The sequence below is a fragment of the Megachile rotundata genome, chromosome 14 (genome assembly GCF_050947335.1).
Source record: "Megachile rotundata isolate GNS110a chromosome 14, iyMegRotu1, whole genome shotgun sequence".
In the NCBI taxonomy this organism is placed as follows: Eukaryota; Metazoa; Arthropoda; class Insecta; order Hymenoptera; family Megachilidae; genus Megachile; species Megachile rotundata.
Window position 1 is genome coordinate 10,411,316 of NC_134996.1, and position 20,054 is coordinate 10,431,369.

General features: G+C 36.5%; 1 protein-coding gene across 8 annotated transcripts in view; it reads right to left on the bottom strand.

The window, feature by feature from the left end:
* Positions 1-320: 320 nt before the first annotated feature.
* The window catches only part of LOC100882062 (glycogen synthase kinase-3 beta), a 73,553-nt gene continuing 53,819 nt past the window's right edge, over positions 321-20,054 (bottom strand). For 4 of the 8 annotated variants that reach the window (XM_012284676.2, XM_076539504.1, XM_012284702.2 and 1 more), the window contains exons 2-9: positions 12,821-13,011; positions 11,561-11,644; positions 10,119-10,157; positions 6,867-6,977; positions 6,046-6,283; positions 5,160-5,353; positions 3,293-3,601; positions 321-2,693 (exon numbers count right to left, since the gene is read on the bottom strand). In XM_012284676.2, the coding sequence (XP_012140066.1) occupies positions 2,565-2,693; positions 3,293-3,601; positions 5,160-5,353; positions 6,046-6,283; positions 6,867-6,977; positions 10,119-10,157; positions 11,561-11,644; positions 12,821-13,011 (1,295 nt within the window). In that variant the 3' untranslated portion in view covers positions 321-2,564. Of the gene's footprint in view, positions 2,694-3,292; positions 3,602-5,159; positions 5,354-6,045; positions 6,284-6,866; positions 6,978-10,118; positions 10,158-11,560; positions 11,645-12,820; positions 13,032-20,054 lie in introns of all 8 variants that reach the window. The other 4 variants (XM_076539502.1, XM_012284685.2, XM_076539503.1 and 1 more) reach the window with 4 other exon arrangements.

A 20,054-nucleotide genomic window follows, 5' to 3' on the forward strand; every position in this document is an offset into this window, starting at 1 on the left:
AAAAAGTGTAAAGGAAGAAAATTGCCAAGTACAGTAATTTTGTCAAAACGTTAAAACTCGACCACGTCCAGTAAATAAAAATGGATTCCACGTATTATGAAACACCCTGTGATAAATGTAAATGTGTATCGTGTATGCCGAAGCCTTAAAAGCAAAACTAACGATGAAATCAATGCATCGGGGACGTCCGACCATTGATTTTCTTCCTTTCAATAACGCATCTTCGTTTCTGAAAAGTGTTCCAAGCACACACGGGTAGCCAGCGCGACAAGCGACACACACGTCACAAGCGAGACAGAGATGAGAAAGACTGAATCAAATCAAATCGATGAATTTCTTTATTAATAGAATAATTACGACAAATAACCAACAATCTATATTCAAGCCGTGCGTTATCGTTTCACGTTTTATCATGCGCTCGAAAACTCGTTCTCTTCGACGGCCAGACCCGGGACTTCCGGTTTTCTCTACCGCTGAGTCCACCGTTTCCGTCCGCCTGAAATGTCGGAAGCAGCGCCGCGCAGTTTTCTCTTTTTTTATTCTCTGGTCGATCGCTTTCCCTTTGACGATCACATTTCCGATCGCATGTTAAAATAATGGCCGTTCTCCAAAGTCGCTGAAACTCGCATGAACGTTTAAACAAATTGTAACGACCATTATTTTGAAAGTAACTTCTTCGGATTTCCAGCTCCATGATCGACAATTCAGCGAACACCTTTTCGTTAAAGTATTATATAAAAAAAAGAAGAAAAGAAGAGACAAGTTTTCTTCTCGTCGGAGCGCACTTCTCTTTTTCGAATATGAAATATCAAAAATTAAACGCGTTTCTTCGACGGACTAGAGGGAAGAAAGGAAATCGGCTAATTTCGTCTAACAACGAAGTACATTTACCAAAAAAAAAAGAAGAAGAATGGGGTTAATCGATTAAAAACTTAATTTACATCGTTATCAACATTCATAAAACTCTGAAACGAATGTCAAGATTTATCTCGCTTTTACATCTTCCATTCACACTCTGTTTCACACACGCACTCTCTCTCTCTCTGGTCTATCATTTTTCTATTCTCGTTTTTCCCCGTCAACGTTCGTCCTTTCGTTAAAAAAAAAAAGAAAAGAAAAAATGGAACCGAAATAAATCGGACTCTCGTGTTCCATCGGCAGCCTGCCTTTCTTTTATATTTCTTGCGACGCAATGATATGTAGAAATGGTAATAATGGCGGCTAAGTCACGCGACATGCATCGAAGCTCCAGCTGCACAGGTTAAGGGACTGTCGTCCGTTTACAAATGTACAAATCTCCTCGTACATTATACACTCTATTACACGGTGTCCTAGGGACAAAAACCCTCTTTTTATTTCCCTATGCATTTGCCAGTCGAATCTCTGAAGACCTACACGACTCTGCTTACACAATGATGTTGCGCAAATTTTCTTTCACGCCGACACAACGCTTGAAACGTGCTTTCGACGATCAATAATTTCAAAAACAAATAGTGTATGTGAATTTCAAAGATACAGTGATTGCGTGACGTATTTATGAGAGTATTACTAGCAAGGATAATATCGGTGAATACAGATAGCGATCAAAATCGTCCCAGCACGAAGAACGCGTGTCTGCGTGGATTTTTTGAATCACCAACGGGTTTTTTGCTAACAGTCGCTCGTTTGCGTGTTTCGAGATTATTCGCCTTACGATAAATAGAGATTGTGCACGCAAATACTAATGTGTTCTCGCTGTGTACGCGCGTGTATATAGCCGCGCAGCTTAGGCTCCCTTTGGTTTAGGTTAGGTTCAATTAGATGTTAAGATAGCGTTGGTCAATTTTAAGTTTAGATAATTTTCAGCTAGGTTACATTACGACAACTTTCATCTATGTTAGATTAAGATAATTTCCATTTAAATTTCAGTTGAGGTTAGGTTAGGTTAGCTTCAATTAAAGTCCAGTTAACTCAGGCTACATTCACTGAACTCCAGTTGTCATGATTACTGAAGTTGTGATGAGATTAAGTTAACTTTAATTGAGTTTCTCTTTAGCTATCTAAATTTGACTTAGGGTCTAAGGTTCCTTGGGATCCTAGGACCTCCATGAATTCACTAAATTGTCTTAGAATTGGACTATCATATGATCTCTTAACCTCAAGATATTTTAAGGCTCTTTAGGACCTATTTTGAGACCTCCCAAGTCCTATGACTCTTTCCATAACAGAATACAAAGTTCCAAAACAGATTTGACTAAACTTCGAAATCCCTAATCCAAAGGAAGTCTACGTTGCACTCGAGTGTCCGATTGAGATTCTCCTCGTGAAACGTGCGTGTCCTCTCCTTTTCATCTTGTAAAGATGAATGAACGCGTTTGCTACCTTCGTCCCTCTTGAACACAATAAAAATATTACACGACGCGTGTTTCGTGTACAGATAGTTCGAACGAAACACGGACCGAGCCAAATAATTGTCATTCTACGTTGTACACACAATCTGTAAACGACGAGTTTCCAATTATTTTTTTTTGACTGGCCAAATGAAACGTTCTTGCGAGCCTGTTCTCCTCGGTCGGTCACCCGTGTCAAGCTGGCTTCATCTCTTTTGATCGCGCGGTGTGGGTATTCGATGATGAAAATGACGACGCAAGCGACGTTGACGCGCTACTATAGACACAGTGTAGATTACACATCATCTTCTCAACTAGAAAAAACTTCGCATATAATTTTTTTTTGTTTGTTTCTTTATATATATATAATATATATATATTTATATATATATAGCAATTATCGTTTAAAGAAGTTACGGGCCAGTTCCTATAATATTATATATACACTGAATTGAATTTTTTTTTGGCAATAAGGTGGCAATCAAGCGTTCGCACGCCACTGTGAGAGTCGTGTTGTCGACGGTGAACCCGTTACAAAAGGGGACCACCATTCGTCATTCGTGTATCAAGCGAACAAAGCTGAAAGACCACACGGTATCGCCATTTGCATCGAGTTCAATTTACAATCTGGGATTACGTGTGTGTGTACGCGTGTAACGTGTCTTCGTGTATGTATGTATATAAGTGTAAACGCGGGACATCCTCCTCAGAAGATCATTATCATCCTCTCGGTTCTCGCTCTCTACCGTACGTTTAAGGCTAGTATCTAACACGTGAATTCTCCGTTTTTATTTTTCTTTCGTGTCTGTGTATGTATGTGTGTGTGTTTTCTCTGAATAATGGTAAAAATAGAAAGCAGCTTAAGCCATGTTCGACTGGCCGGGATCTGTGTTCTTTGAGGTGGACAGCGTGTTGGTGCTCACGTTATTATCACTAGAGTTACCGCTACACCCCGCGACCGGTTCCGACTGGCCTCCAGGATTCTCCGAAGTCTGCATGTACTTCGGCTTTAGGATCGAGTTCAACGACGGCTGAATTCGCAGCTCGTATTCTGTAAAGTTAAACAACGGAGGAAGATCTCGCCCGGTGGGCAACCGGGTGCCCTGCTCTCGCAGCTCGTCGAAGAACGGATGGGCACACGCTTCCAACGGTGTGATCCGTCCGGACGGCGTGTATTCCAGAAGACCTGCCACCAGCTCCATCGCTTCTGGAGGCGTGCGTGCCCTGAACACCTGAAACCATCATGATCACATCTTTAGCAACCTTTATCGTATAACAAACCTACAAGAAAGCTGAAACGAGCGTTTTTCTATTAAAATAATTTCTAAACGTTCTTTCATTTTAATGTGCGGAGCTGGAAAGATCTCTACTTAATCTAACACCTCACTTCTTTCCAGCTCTGCACATCCTTATCATCTGATCTCATGAAAAAAGCACTCGTCTGAAGGGAGACGCAAGGACAAATGATTTTGGCTATTCACAACATAATTCTAGGTAGTCAGAATCATTTGTCTCGGCTCGCACTGCAACGCAGACTACATGAAATCCTTTGAAAAAGCGATAAAGTGACAGAGCAACACGTTCCGCAAATAGTATCGTTCATACAAGAGAAATGCATTAGATGTATTACTGTAGTATTAGTAATATGAGATGCTCTGAAACTTATTCCGGTGCGAGGTTGATCATCGATCGCGTCTGACGGCGAGCCAGACTCGTTGTGTACCGCTTTCCTTCAATAACAATCACGTTTATTTGAACAGCAGAATCGCAGAGTTTCTCGATCAACGAAAAATTACTTGGTACATCTATTTAGAGCGCACGAAAAACATAAATACGTGGAAGAAACAATAAACTTAGGTCTCGAAGTGCTAACTTACGTCGCGAAAACATACAGTTTCGGGGAATCCTTTGTAATTATCAAAAACAATATAGCGTGTTCGATCGTCACCAGAACATTAGAGTAAGTGATAGTTTTGAGTAATTACAAGTTGTCAAAGTTTCGTCGGTTAGTGAGAATTAGGATGAGGAATGAAAATGAGAATGATGACGCTAGAAAGAAGATGTGGATTTATGGAACGAGGCAGAGGTCCGAGTGAAAATGGCTCTTCTTATTTCGAGATAATCCTGTTCAGCCGGTTACGTTGGTTAGTATGGTATAGAGAAAAAAATAGGAACATTTGCCAGTAAGTAATGTAATAAACATTGTGTTTCAACAGGGACCACTTACTCTAATCTTTTGGTGCTCCGTGGAACACTTTAGTCCACTCATTCGCTGAAGCATAAACTGTAACCACGAGTACATGTGTTGATGAAAGTGGCCAAAGCCGATTGTATAGCTAAACCGTTCAGTTAGAAGGAACGAGACTGTACAGAACCTTACCCCTGACATCCTTCAATTTACCCGGCACCAAGGTTACCCTCACAATTCTGACATGGGTTTACAAGGGATTACACGAGATGTACCCTGATCTGATCCTTCGTTCACAAATGGGACGTTTAAATCATGTACCTCAAATTAATTCAAGGTCAAATCTATTTCAGGTATAAAATCTGTTTCAGCTCCTGCTTTTATTATTGAACTGAACCTACTTTGGTCTTTAATTTACATACATTTTGTTTCTATTAAAATCTACTTATCAGTCCATCTGGTAGATGAAGTCAGATCAGGGCACATACCACGCGTTTGCCCCGTTAGTCACGAAGAGGATTTATCACGAACGTATACGTAGTTACAGATTAGGAGATATCCTTCAGAAAGTCTAACGTCGTGCACACAATATTGTGGGCTACCTTTTGCCACGGATGCGCCTTAATTTGTGGGAACTTGAATTCTGTGTAGTTGGGGTTCATCTCGCGTATCTGGTCGCGGGTTGGTGTGCCGAGGACCTTGATGATTTCCACTAACTGATCCACGCCACTGTCCCCGGGGAAAATCGGTTGACCAAGCAGTAATTCTGCCACCACGCAACCTGCGCTCCATACGTCTGCGAACAGAGAGTATTTTGTCGTTAAGGCTAGTTTATATTAATAGAGTAAGTATCGCTATGGGTAGGAAAAACTAGTTTACTAGAGTGTGAAGGATGGAGCAAGTTAATAGAGCTGGGCAACTGACTATGCTAACAATTTCCAATGTAATCTAACCTTATAGTTAATCATTATTAAAATAATTTTCTTCTTCTAATATAATCTATGTATCATAAACCTAAACCTAGTAGTTAAAAGAACAGAGTAGACAAACACTACAAAATAACTTTATTTAGCAACAGTAACTAGTAAGATACTTTACGCTTTATATTATTAATGTAATATAGCCTAACCTTACAACTAATCATTATTAAAATTACTTATTTTCTTTTTCTAATATAATCTATTACTGTATCATAAAACTAAACCTAGTAGTTAACAGAACAGAGTTGACAAGCACTATACAATAACTTTATTTAGCAATAGTAACTGTTCAGATGCTGCACGCTTTATATTTTTAATCTAATCTAAGCATCAGACTATATCAATTATAATGATACAGTTATAAACAAGGGGGAGAGAAGGAAGGAGAGTAAAAATAGATCTTTCTACTTCTGTCACAGGTTATTTAAACCATCATAAGGATATTTAAACTTGTTACGGTCCAGGTTAGTAGACTTGCAAAAGTTTGTAAGTCCAAATATCAACATACCAATTTTTGTGGTGTAATCAATGGCACCAAAGATGAGCTCAGGCGCACGATAGTAACGACTGCAAATGTAAGACACATTGGGTTCGCCTTTGACCAGATGCTTGGCCGAACCAAAATCACAGAGCTTCAGGACACCAGATTCTGGATCCAACAGTAGATTCTGTGGTTTGATGTCCCTGTGGCAGATACCCAACGAGTGGATGTATGCCAGAGAGCGGAACAGTTGGTACATGTACAACTGAAACAGAAATGGAAATATGTATTAACGCTAACCTGGTTGTACATTGAATATAGTAAGTTCTGTAGGAAAAATGAGTGTAACGGAGCAAGTTGTTTGTTAATTTATTACTGGTAAATTAGGTTTAGCGTTTGGAAGTTTGGGAATTTAGAGATGTGGAAATTGAGAGAGTTGGTAAATTGAAGAATTGATAAATTGAGGATTTGGTAATTTAGGAAGTGATGTAGGAAATGTGGGAATATATGAACTTAATTATTTTGGAAATTAGATGGTTGAAAATGAAAGAACTGAATATAATGACATAAAAAGGAGTGATTCGGCTCAAAGACTACCTTGACAAAGACATTTTCTCACATTGACATTCGATGCAACAAACACTGTCTGTTTATAAAAGCAATTTAACAAGTTTCAGTGTACTCAGCACTTACGCAACGAATCAAGTAGCGTACAAAACAAAGTTAATAAACAGTATAAACGAGCTCAATAAACGTGTGTGTAACAAGTGCGAATTTCATAAATCAGTAGTTGAAAGGGCAAACGTTCATCTCTGAGCGAATCACTTCCAGAAATCCAAGAATCTTACCTTGATGAAATTGATCGGTATGGTCTGCTTGTTTTTGTTATAATGCCGAGCGACTTTGTACACGGTCTCGGGTATGTACTCCAACACTAGGTTCAGATAAACCTCGTCCTTCTAAAAGAAATTTGCAATTACGATAATTAATGAACGCATTAGTCTCGATCCTCGTGCAAAGTGTGCGTTCATCAAAGGCGCACGATCCGCAAGCAAAATTATTATGTCTCTCTCTAGTTCGAACACGTACGGTGGATTTTAGCGCGGATTACGTATGCAAGATTTACGTGTGAGGTACCTTTGAATCGCAAACACACAACTTCACAAGATTATCTTCTATAACTAGCGAAGCTGCGTTAGCTAGTATAGTCGAGGCCGAAGATTTTGGCTCAATAACTTCGCAAGGTACTTTGACTTTGTAATGAGGGCACGGAGAATTTAGAATTCAGTTATGTCAGATAATGGCCTTATGGATCTATTATGACTTACAAAATTTATCTGGGCTGATTTACCTTTAATAAACTTAGCTTTCAATATTTTCTCACAATTTCTTTTTTAACTTTCTCTAACAATTTAAATACTCATTTACAATTTTTTTAATCATCTGACAATTTGCTTTGGAAGACAAATGTGGTACTTCTTGAAAAAATGTTGGGGTCATTTCTTCTTAAAGAAAATATTAAAATTTCTTCTTAAAGATTAAAACTTTTTCTTGAAGATTAAAATTTCTTCTAAAAGATTAAAATTTCTTTTTGAAGATTAAAATTTCTTTTGAAAGAAAATATAAAAATTTCTTCTTAAAGAAAGCAGCCTTGAAAGAAGTCAAATTATTGAGTCGAACAACTCCGTGCGACCCCTAATTTAATTAGCAAAAGCATTCTCTATAGATGTAAACCCATCGTACGAAAAGAATCGTACGAGCATAACTTCGATTATCCTGTTCTATTTTTTCGCAATATTTTTCTCCCACTCATCATCCACCTTTGAACAGGTTCCATGTACGTAGTGTATCAATGTATTCCAGAAACGATGAAGGTTGTAGCGACGCACATATATTTGCACGGCCAATGGAAAAAGTCGACGAAAGGTAGATCAACTACACAGTCTTAAGAAAGAAAAGGATTAATTCGATCACGAAAGGGTTGCAACGTTAGAACAGTGATGGGCAACTTTTCCTAGGTTCCCGAAAATGTATAGTAGATTTATTTTAGATACGAGCAGTTTTCAACCCTTTTGAAATCATGGAACATTTCTTATTGTAAGAGAAATTTTGAGAATAGATTTGATAAGTTTTGAGTTTTTGTTTGGGAGGTTTGCAGGTTTGGGAATTGGGGGTTGGGTTCGGAGTTTTAGGGTTGTGAGATATTTGGGATTTTTTGAATTTTTTGAATTTTAGGGGATTTTAGGAATTTTTGGGATTTTGGGAATTTTTGGGATTTTGGGAATTTTTGGGATTTTGGGAATTTTTGGGATTTTGGGAATTTTTTGGATTTTAGGGATTTTTGGGATTTTGGGAATTTTGGGATTTGGGAATTTTTTGGATTTTAGGGATTTTTGGGATTTTGGGAATTTTTGGGATTTGGGAATTTTTTGGATTTGGAAATTTTTGGGGTTTGTAAATTTTTGGGGTTTGGAATTTTTTTGGGGGATTTGAAATTTTAGGGTTTTGGGATTTTTGGAAGTTGGGATACTGGATTTGGAAGATTTAGGATTTTGGGATTCTTAAATTTTGGGTTTTGGAGTAGTGGAATTTTTGGATTTAAAAATTTTAGGATTTCTGAATTTAGGGATTCTCATACTTGGGATTTTGGGATTTTGGAACACTGGGTTTTTAAATTTTGGGATTTTTGAATTTTGAGGAGCTAGATTTAGAAATTTTAGGATTTCTGAATTTTGAGATTTTCAAACTTGGGATTTTTGGATTTTGAGACACTGGATTTTCTGGATTTAAAAATTTTGGGATTTTTGCGTTTTGGGGCGCTGGATTTTCTGGATTTAAAATTTTTAGGATTTTTAAATTTTTGGACATTGGAGTCTTAGAATTTTCAAATTCATGACTTTGAGGTTTAAAAATTTCAAGCTTTTTGGACCATGGAAGATTGGAATTTAAAAATTTTCAAAGTTATGGAATTTTGGAATTTGAAATTTTAGGATTTTAATATTAAAATATTTTGAGTTTCTTGGATCTTGAAAAATTTCAAAAACCTCCAGATTTTTGGACCTTGAAAAATGACAAAATTTTTGAAAATTACAAAAACCTCAAGGTTTTTTGGATTTTGAAAAATGACAAAATTTTTGAAAATTTCAAAAATCTCAAGGTTTTTTGAACCTTGAAAAATGACAAAATTTTTGAAGATTTCAAAAACCGCAAGGTTTTTTGGATTTTGAAAAATGACAAAATTTTTGAAAATTTCAAAAACCTCAAGGTTTTTTGGACTTTGAAAAATTACAAAAATTTTGAAAATTTCAAAAACCTCAAGGTTTTTTGGATCTTGGAAAATTTTGTAAACTTCAAGGTTATGTAATTATTGATATTGAAATGTCAGGATGTTATAGAAATTTCATGATTTTGAAATAAAAAAATTTTTAGGTTCTTGGATCTTGAAAAATTGTGAGGTTTGTGGTCTTTGAAAAATTGTGAGGTTTTTGGACCTTGAAAAATTTTGAGGTTTTTGAACCTTGAAAAATTTTGAGGTTTCTGAACCTTGAAAAATTCTATACTTTTAGTCCTTGTAATTTTTTAAACTTCAACGCCACAAAATTTTGAACATCTGAAAAGTTTGAAGTCACATTTTCAGACAGGCATCTTAACACAAAGCTTCCAAAGGACTCAGGAATATCAAAGAACATGAATGACTAAAAAAAAGTACGTAAAAAGTGAGCATGCCAATACAACTTTAATAAAAAAAAGAAAAAACTGTAAACTTGATAATTCTACAGCAGTAGCAATAAAAGTAAAAATGTCCCAATATACAGCACGTTCTATACACATATAAAAATAAAAATAAAGAACATGATGTGCCCATCACTGTAAAACGACCAGTAACGATCAAAATCTTCGGCGATGACTATACATGTAGACTGTCGGACATAGTGTTCTACGTTCGTGTACATCGACGATTCAAGACGAGAAAACGAGAGACAGTGAGCATCGTTTCCTGTCGTTCATCCGTCCATGTGCAAGCGATAATGCCTAATATTCGTTAGGATAGTAAAGGACTCTCCGTCAAACTACTGGGTTCGCTTCTTGTTTTCACTTACGTCCACGTGAAATACTGGATTAGTCGCGTTTAAGATGTTCTACAAAATAACACAACAACGTAGCATGCATTAAAACTAACACGAATATGTTGGGCCGTTTACACGTGTAACAACATACATCGACATTGCTACCCGTAAACGTGTGGATTTTTCGGACAGGAGGGTTAATCCTGCGCGATTATGGCAGAGCGTTTATCGACCAATTACGTTGCACGGATTGCGATCAATTTCGAAGGATTTTGGTGAACCTCAATGGCGCACACAGAATTTCTATTTCAATAGATTTAATTTTAACTTTTATAGAAATAGTTTCAATTTTAATAGAAATAATTTCAATTTCATGTGGAAACGATTTGAATTTTGTATTTAAATTATAGGAAATTATAGAAATTTATTATTTTATATGGAAATCATTGTTACAGCTTGAATGTCATATTATTAATGTTAATAGAAATTATTGTTTGTAATAATAATTAACGAGATGATAGCTGACTTGTATTAAACGGGGCTATAAAAAAAATTGAAGGGATTAAAATAATTTTGATATAAACAAATTGGGAATAGTTAAGAATAATTGAGTAGTAAATGGTAATCGAGAATTTGAATTAAATCCACATTTGTATGGCGTTGCCTTGGTTAATTGTATTGATTATAGATAACAATAAATAATACAATTAACGTAATAATATCTAAATTTGATATAAATAAAATATTAGAAATGACATATGTATTAACCGCTAGTTAAATGTTACAGTGGAAATGTGTGCATAGAATAAACAATTAATAAATTCATCAATGAATTGAAATATAACAATAAGGTGACCATAGAATTTTACTTAAAAAATGAAATTAAAATTACTTTTCTTTCAAACAAAATTCTCAGTTAAGTTTAATAAATAACTGCTTTATAAATGACTGCTTCATAAGTGACTGCATCATAAATGTTTCATAAATAACTGCCTTATAAATAGTACAGAACCAGAGTATAAAATGAAAATAAAATTACTTTTCCTCTAACAAAATTCTCATTCTAATTTCATAAGTAACTGCTTCATAAATGACTGCACCATAAATAATTGTTTCATAAATAATTGTCTTATAAATAGTATAGAACCAGAATATAAAATAAGAACAAAATTACTTTCTTTTTAACAAAATTCTCATTCAAATTTCATAAATAACTGCTTTATAAATGACTGCTTTATAAGTGACTGCCTTCTAAATGACCGCTCCATAACTGTTTCATAAATAACTGCCTTATAAATAGTACAGAATACAAATACACAACACAAATAAAAAAAAAACAAGTTTAAATTAAAATAAAGATTTGAGTAAAATTATCTAGTAATTTTTTTTTTAATCAGAATAATTTCAGGACCCTATGGCGCCCCCTCTGGGTGCGCCACTGACGGACATATACATAAACGAATAGGAATATTTACCTTATCACCGCTGGAATAAAAGAAGTATTTCAGTTTCACGATGTTGCAGTGCTCCAGACGTCGCATTATTTGTAATTCTCTATTCTGCAAACAGAAAATGAAATACGATTGTGAAACGACGGTGGTATTTAGTTCATCGTTGATAGAAAGTACAGTTATTTCTTTTTTTTTTTGAAGCTACTATCGCTCGTCAAATAGAATAATCTTATCAGATAAAAAAGTGGGACTGAAAGATGATTTCGTTCTTTAGAGAGAAAAAAATGAAAGTCTATAATTTTTATTTTGAAATGACATGAAATAGGGGTGGAGGTTTTTTAAATTCCCTAGGGAAGATTGGGATGAATTGTAAAGTTGGAAATTTAAGGAGAATTTGGGAGTTTAGGGATTTTGGGATCTGAGAATTTGGAAATTTAGAAATTTAGGGACTAAGGAATTTGGGAATTTAGGAAATAGGGATTTGGGAATTTGGGAGCTGGGGAATTTAGAAATTTGAGAAATGGGAGATTTGGGAATTTGGGAATATGGAAACCTAGGGAATTTGGAAATTTGGGAAATAGGGGATGTGGGAATATGGGCACTAGGGAATTTGGAAATTTGGTAATTAGGGGATTTGGGAATATGGAAACTGGGGAATTTGGAAATTTGGGAATATGGGAACTAGGGAATTTGGAAATTTGAGAAATAGGGGATTTAAGAATATGGGAACTAGGGAATTTGGAAATTTGGGAATATGGGAACTAGGGAATTTGGAAATTTGGGAACTAGGGGATTTGGGAATATGGGCACTAGGGAATTTGGAAATTTGGTAATTAGGGGATCTGGGAATATGGAAACTGGGGAATTTGGAAATTTGGGAATATGGGAACTAGGGAATTTGGAAATTTGAGAAATAGGGGATTTAAGAATATGGGAACTAGGGAATTTGGAAATTTGGGAATATGGGAACTAGGGAATTTGGAAATTTGGGAACTAGGGGATTTGGGAATATGGGCACTAGGGAATTTGGAAATTTGGTAATTAGGGGATTTGGGAATATGGGAACTAGAGAATTTGGTAATTTAATAAGTAGGGAGTTTGGTAATTAGGGAACTAGGGAATTTGGTAACCTAGAAACTGAAAAATCTTGTAATCTAAGACCTAGGGAATTTAGTAACTTATAAACTAGAAAACTTAGGAATTCAAAAACCTAGTGACTTGGTAACTCAATAAGATGAAAATGCAATAAAGAAAGAGAAAGAAGAGAAGTGTAATATTTCGTACCTTAAATCGTTTGTCTTGGAGAACTTTCTTGATGGCGACAAGTTCTTCCGTGTCACATAGTTTTGCTAGGTACACGACACCAAAACTTCCATTACCGATTACTTTAGTGTCTGTATAGGAAATTTCTTGGGGGCGGTCTGGGCCAGCACCGGGTGTAGCCACCACTGTTGTGACTTTGTTGCCATCTCTATCTGCATTATACATCACACCGCCCATAGAAACAATCGAAAACCATCATGGTAAAGTACGATGAAAGTAGGAAGGCGTCGTTGAGATAAATTAATAATTATAACTATATATACACTATAAAAATACTAGTAATTTTTACATTATACTACTTCTAATCATTTTCATCACGAGTCTCTTAGAATATCATAATCAACAACAAATCTAATAAATTTTAAAATCAGATGAGGATTCTGAGAGACTCGTACGCTTAAAAATAATTTTGGCGGGAAATTTAAACTTGTGAAGATAAAATTAGGGATTGTGAACATTTTCATAAACAGCTGAAAACCTAAGTAAGATATTGATTAAAATTATAATAAATTTGAGTGAGGTGTCTTTATAGACCTTCAAATTGAAATAGTTGTTGCTATATCAGCAATTTCATCAGTAATTCTATCATACTAATTTAATGCTACCCAGGTTCATAATAAATGCATAAAACTTTTATGCAAGATAAACACTTAACGAGATATTAATAAATGTTGAGACGGTAATAACGGGTTGCAGACGCAGGGTGTAATTTTCTACAATGATTAATTCCGATATTTTCTGTAATTGCGAGAAGTAAGTAAATATGGCGAGCAAAGTTATGGCGGTTCGGTGAGAAAGTTGCGAGAGATGAAACGCTATTAGGTTATTGCTAGCCATCGTGCAACAAGGATAACCTTGATAAGATGCAACGTTGGATTAACAGGAGGTCCGTGTTTACACGGACCGGTTTTCTTCTCGTTGAACCGTGGCTGAAAATAGCCAGGCATCGTGAAGCATTTCGCTGCATCGAGTCGAGATCCATCGAGAACGAAAATTCAAAGGATGACGTGTTAGGTTATCGCGGAAAACAGGAAATGTGCTCGACACTTGGATCACCTTGCGAACCACTGTTTTTTCGGCTTTGGTTTCTTGCGGATTCTGAATCGTTGATAATGGCAATATAATGGGTGGCGATATAGTGAGAGGGTATATGACGCGAGGCGATACTATCTTGCAAAGCACTGTGTTTGGGGTTAGGATTATTTTGGATTGTAATTCGTTGATAACGGTGATATAATGAGTGGCGATATAGTGCGAGGGTATATGGCGCGAGGTGATACAATCTTGTAAAGCACTGTCTTTTTGGTTTAGGGTTAATACGGATAGTAATTCTTTGATAATGGCAATATAACGATAGTAGTTCTTTGATAATGGCAATATAACGCGAGGTTATATGACGCACGGTGATATAATCTTGCAAAGCACTGTATTTTTGGTTTAGGTTTATTGTGGATTGTGATTTGTTGATAATGGCGATGTAATGGATGGCGATATAGTGCGAGTTTATATGACGAGCGGCGATATAACGCGATGGCATAGAATTTAGGAATTTTAAATATAAAAATTGAAAGTTGACAATTTTGTACATTTTCCTGTTTTCAAGTTTTCATATTTCCAAATTCCTAAATTATTAAATGTTCATATTCCTAAATTTCCCCATCCCCAAATCCCTAAATCGTTCAATTCCTAGGCTTTAGTACCTTTGGGTCAGTAAATCCTTAAATTACTAAATTCTTGAAATCTCCAAATCCATAAATACCAAAACTTTTGAATCACTAAATACCTAGTTCCTTAAATTCAGAAATCTGTAAGTCCCTAGATTCCCAAATCCTTGAATCTCCAAATCCCAAAATTTCCACATTCTTGAACTTCCTTGAACTAAAATCCCTAGATTCCTAAATTCTTAAATCTCTAAATCCCTAGTATCACAAATTCTTAGATCTCTAAATCCCTAGATCCTCAAATCCGGGAATTTCGAAATCCTTAAATTCCCAAATCCTTAAATCTCCAAATCCCTAGACCCTCAAAACCCTAGATTTCTAAACCCTTCAACCGCTAAATCCTTAGACCCTCAAATCCTCATCTGCCCAAATCCCAAGATCCACCAATCTTTAGATCCATCCATCCCTAGATCCACCCATCCCTAGATCCACTCATCCCTAGAGCCCCCAATCCCTAGATCCACCCATCCCTAGATCCACCAATCCCTAGATCCCCCAATCCCTAGATCCACCAATCCCTAGATCCACCCATCCCTACATCCACCAATCCCTAGATCCACCCATCCCTAGATCCCCCAATCCCTAGATCCCCCAATACCTAGATCCACCAATTCCTAGATTCACCCATCCCTAGATCCCCCAATCCCTAGATTCACCCATCCCCAGATCCACCCATCCCTAGATCCACCAATCCCTAGATCCCCCAATCCCTAGATCCACCCATCCCTAGATCCCCCAATCCCTAGATCCCCCAATACCTAGATCCACCAATTCCTAGATCCCCCAATCCCTAGATCCACCAATCCCTAGATCCACCCATTCCTACATCCACCAATCCCTAGATCCACCCATCCCTAGATCCACCAATTCCTAGATCCCCCAATCCCTAGATCCCCCAATCCCTAGATCCACCAATCCCTAGATCCACCCATTCATAGATCCACCCATCCCTAGATCCCCCAATCCCTAGATCCCCCAATCCCTAGATCCACCCATCCCTAGATCCCCCAATCCCTAGATCCCCCAATCCCTAGATCCATCAATCCCTAGATCCCCCAATCCCTAGATCCCCCAATCCCTAGATCCACCAATCCCTATATCCACCCATCCCTAGATCCACCAATCCCCAAATTCCTATACCCCCAAACTCATAACAGTAACCCAAATACCGAAATGTCGACTATCGAAATATGAAGTGGACGGCCTATTCTTTCGGGGTTAGTAATATTTTCCGTACAGAAGGCAGATTTGCTGTTGACTGTTCGTCTGATAGGAGGTCCTTAGGCACGAGAGCGTCGTGAATAAGTGGGTCAAACGACGGCGATCTCTGGCAAGAGCGTCGGGTTTGCTTGGATCCGCGCCGGCTAAATTCAGCGTGCAAGAAAAACCGCATCGGTGAACCGAGGATCCGGATGCACGTTAACCCGCTACCTTTTGCCGCGTTACGCGCGCATCAGAGGATCTTCGACCCTTTTTTTTTTCCTCTAACAGCGCGACACAACGTGTTCACCGGCTGACATTTTGCGGCCAACTGGCTTCCATAATACCCGCTCCATAATAGCGCCATGGTGTTTATTGCATGGACGTACACGTACGTCACCGATTATCGATTCGATGTTAATTATAACGCATCGTATGTAACTGGTTACGTAACCGTAAACTGGACAAATACTTTAGCACGAGACATTTTACATTGTTCAGAGATTGTAAGACGCACCCAGTGCGTCATGAGTTCAAAATTAAATAACTCACTATCTAACACATTTATGACGCAGCTGGTGCGTCAGGAGTTAAAAATCAAATAACTTACTAACACATTTATGACGTACCTGGTGCGTCACGAGTTCAGAATCAAATAACTCACTATCAATCACTTTTATGACGTACCAGGTGCGTCATGAGTTCAAAATCAAATAACTTACTAACACATTTATGACGCACCTGGTGCGTCGCGAGTTAAAAATCAAATAACTCACTATCAATCACTTTTATGTCGTACCTGGTGCGTCATGAGTTTAAAATCGAGTAACTCGCTATCAAACATTTTTATGACGCACCCGGCGCGTCATGAGTTTAAAATCAAGTAATTCACTAACACATTTGTGACGCACCTGGTGCGTCATGCGTTTAAAATCGAGTAACTCGCTATCAAACACTTTTATGACGCACCCAGCGCGTCATGAGTTTAAAATCAAGTAATTCACTAACACATTTGTGACGCACCTGGTGCGTCATGAGTTTAAAATTAAATAACTAACGATGAAACATATTTATGTGACATATTATGTAATTTTTCTTCGAATAAATCTTCTCAAATAGAAACTGTAATTACTGTTACTAGTAACAGTTAAAAAATGAATGTTATCCAAAAATGAAGAATTGTCGAAAGTTTTGAAGTAAACCTTTGAGAACCACGATCGCGAGAAATCGAAAATAATGTCATTGACGTGCGTCGAAGTGGTTCTCGGATTAACCCCGATTCGTCCGAAAGAACGGCGTTTCATCAATTCTTGATCTTCGTCCTCGCGACATCCAATTCCATTCTTCGTCTTAGCAGCCGTATAATATTTAAATGACATTACGCGAATACTTTCGCAATAACCGGTGTTCTCGAGCTACGATGGATATACGGGTCGAGTATGCACCGCGAAGAACGCTCTTTCGAACGGGCATGCATATTTGAACAGTTGGTAAAGAACTTCAATGGCGTAATCTTCGCGGAAAGTTCTGCCTTCGGAACACCGGATATGAATAAACATTGCAACACCGATCTAGATCGAACATTCATAACAGTTTTTATATCGCAACATTCCGATTTGGAATCTGTTTGTTTCTTTTACGGCATTATAGGGTGCACTTTGCGCGCGAAAATTTGAAATTAAGGTTAGGAGGTTTGGAAGTTTGTAGATTGTGAGGTTGGAAATTATTTAATTTAGTGAAGGGATTGTTTAACTACTGAATTTTGGGATTATTTAATTAGTGAATTTTGAGATTATTGGATTACTAAATTTTGTAATTATTGAATTAGTACATTCTAGCATAGGATGACTTTGCGCGCGAAAATTTGAAATTCTTAAGTTTCGTAGGTCTACGTTTGCAAGTTTTGTAATTATTTAATTTACTGAAGGAATTATTTAACTACTGAATTTTGAGATTATTGAATTAGCACATTCTAGCACAGGATGACTTTGCGCGCGAAATTTTGAAATTCTTAAGTTAGCTAGGTTATGTTTGTAAGTCTTGAAATTATTTAATTTACTGAAGGGATTATTTAATTACTGAACTTTGAGATTATTGAATTACTAAATTTTGTAATTATTGAATTAGTACATTCTAGCATAGAATGAATTTGCGCGCGAAAATTTGAAATTCTTAAGTTTTGTAGGTCTACGTTTGTAAGTCTTGAAATTATTTAATTTACTGAAGGGATTATTTAATTACCGAATTTTGAGATTATCGAATTACTAAATTTTGTAATTATTGAATTAGTACATTCTAGCATAGGATGACTTTGCGCGCGAAAATTTGAAATTCTTAAGTTAGGTAGCTCTACATTTGTGAGTCTCGAAATTATTTAATTTACTGAAGGAATTATTTAATCATTGAACTTTGGAATTATTACAAAAATCGTCACGATATAATAATCAATAAAAAAACCAATAAAACTACTAATCTATCATTGAAGCAACAATACCAGTAAAAGGAACATATCACCAGGAAGTAAATAATCACTAAAAAAACAGTTCCAAGATTCATTAAAGATAACGAAACTATGTCATTCGATATATAAAGATAAAAATCCGTGTCAGATGACTGAGAACCACTGCACACGTGCCAAGTGGATAAAGATTAATCGAGTACACCTGAGAGGCGGGCAAATTTAAACTCCTTGACTGTTTTTAGCTTTCTTTTCACGATTCCTCTTTTTTCCTTTCTGTATGGTGTCAAGTTGACGCAGTTCATTCTTAAATAAATTCGCGTGGGTAGATGTACATAACAAAAATAAATATGAATAACAACGGATAAATGTCACTGGGTCGGTGTATTAATTCCTCTTGAAAAATTCTTTCTTTCCTGTTTTTGCATTGATAACATTTGCGACATGGCAGAGAAAATATTTTGTAAACATTTAATTATCAACGTCGTCACTCTTCCTTCAGAAATTTTAATCCTCACAGCAGTTCTCGAAAGTTAATTTTTCAACCCTCACATTTACATAATTGGCGTTCCTAAAATTTCGTCGCCTTGAAATTTTTTTAACTTTTTTAAAACTTTTTTAACTTCACAATATAAATAGTTTGTTTTTGTCGGCCGAGAACGCTCAGATGTTGGATAACAAGAATGACAGAAAATAAGCGTCGCTGCTGAATAATTCGGCGATAGTATCCGAGTTCATTAGACTTTAAAATATTCCGAAATTAAAAGTTATTAAGAAGCATCGCGGAAACGCGTTCGAAAACATTCTGAGTGTCACAGTGTGATGAATGAAGAATTCAAGGAGAACGAGAATTGTTCTTGATGTTCCGATAAGTTGTACATGAAACTTTCATTAGGGAACTATTCTGTCGAATACCGTGAAAACACACATAAATGTTCTTCTTATCGCTTGTTTAGGTGTTAAATTAATTATTTGTACACCGTAGGAGGTGCAAAATTTAATTACGGAAACAGTGGTTTCATAAATGGAGAAATTAACGGAGGACGCACCTGGTGCGTCATCGACTTCGAATGTAATAATTTAGTGCCAGATGAATTCAAGCTGGATTTTTCTTTTTCTGACTGCAGTATGTTTTTGAGGATTCGCTCAGAGAGATTTTAACACAAAAATTAGTAGGTTTTGAGTGGGGAAATTGGTGTAAATGTAAGAAGAGTATAGGACGCACATGGTGTGTCATCACTTTTGAAGGTAATAACAGTGTCAGATCTGTCTGGACGAGATCATTGTTTTTTGGTGAATAAAACATGTTTTCAAAGGTTGTCTCCAACAAGATTTCAGAGAATTAGAAACATAACTCATGAATTATTGAGAGAATAGTAGAAGACGCACCTGCTGTGTCATTGACTTCAAACCTAATAATTCACTGTCAGATGAATTCAAGTCAAATTTTTCTTTTTCTAACTGAAGTATGTTTTCAAAGACTATCTTAGAAAGATTTTAATACAAAAATTAATAGCTTTTGACTGGAGAAATTAGTGTAAATATAAGAACAGTGTAGGACGCACCAGGTGTGTCATCACTTTTGAAGGTAATAACAGTGTCAGATCTGTCTAAACGAGATCATTGTTTTTTGGTGAATAAAACATGTTTTTAAAAGTTGTTTCCAACAAGATTTCTGAGAATTAGAAGCATAACTCATGAATTATTGAGAGAATAGTAGAAGACGCACCTGCTGTGTCATTGACTTCAAACCTAATAATTCACTGCCACATGAATTCAAATCAAATTTTTCTTCTTCTAACTGAAGTATGTTTTC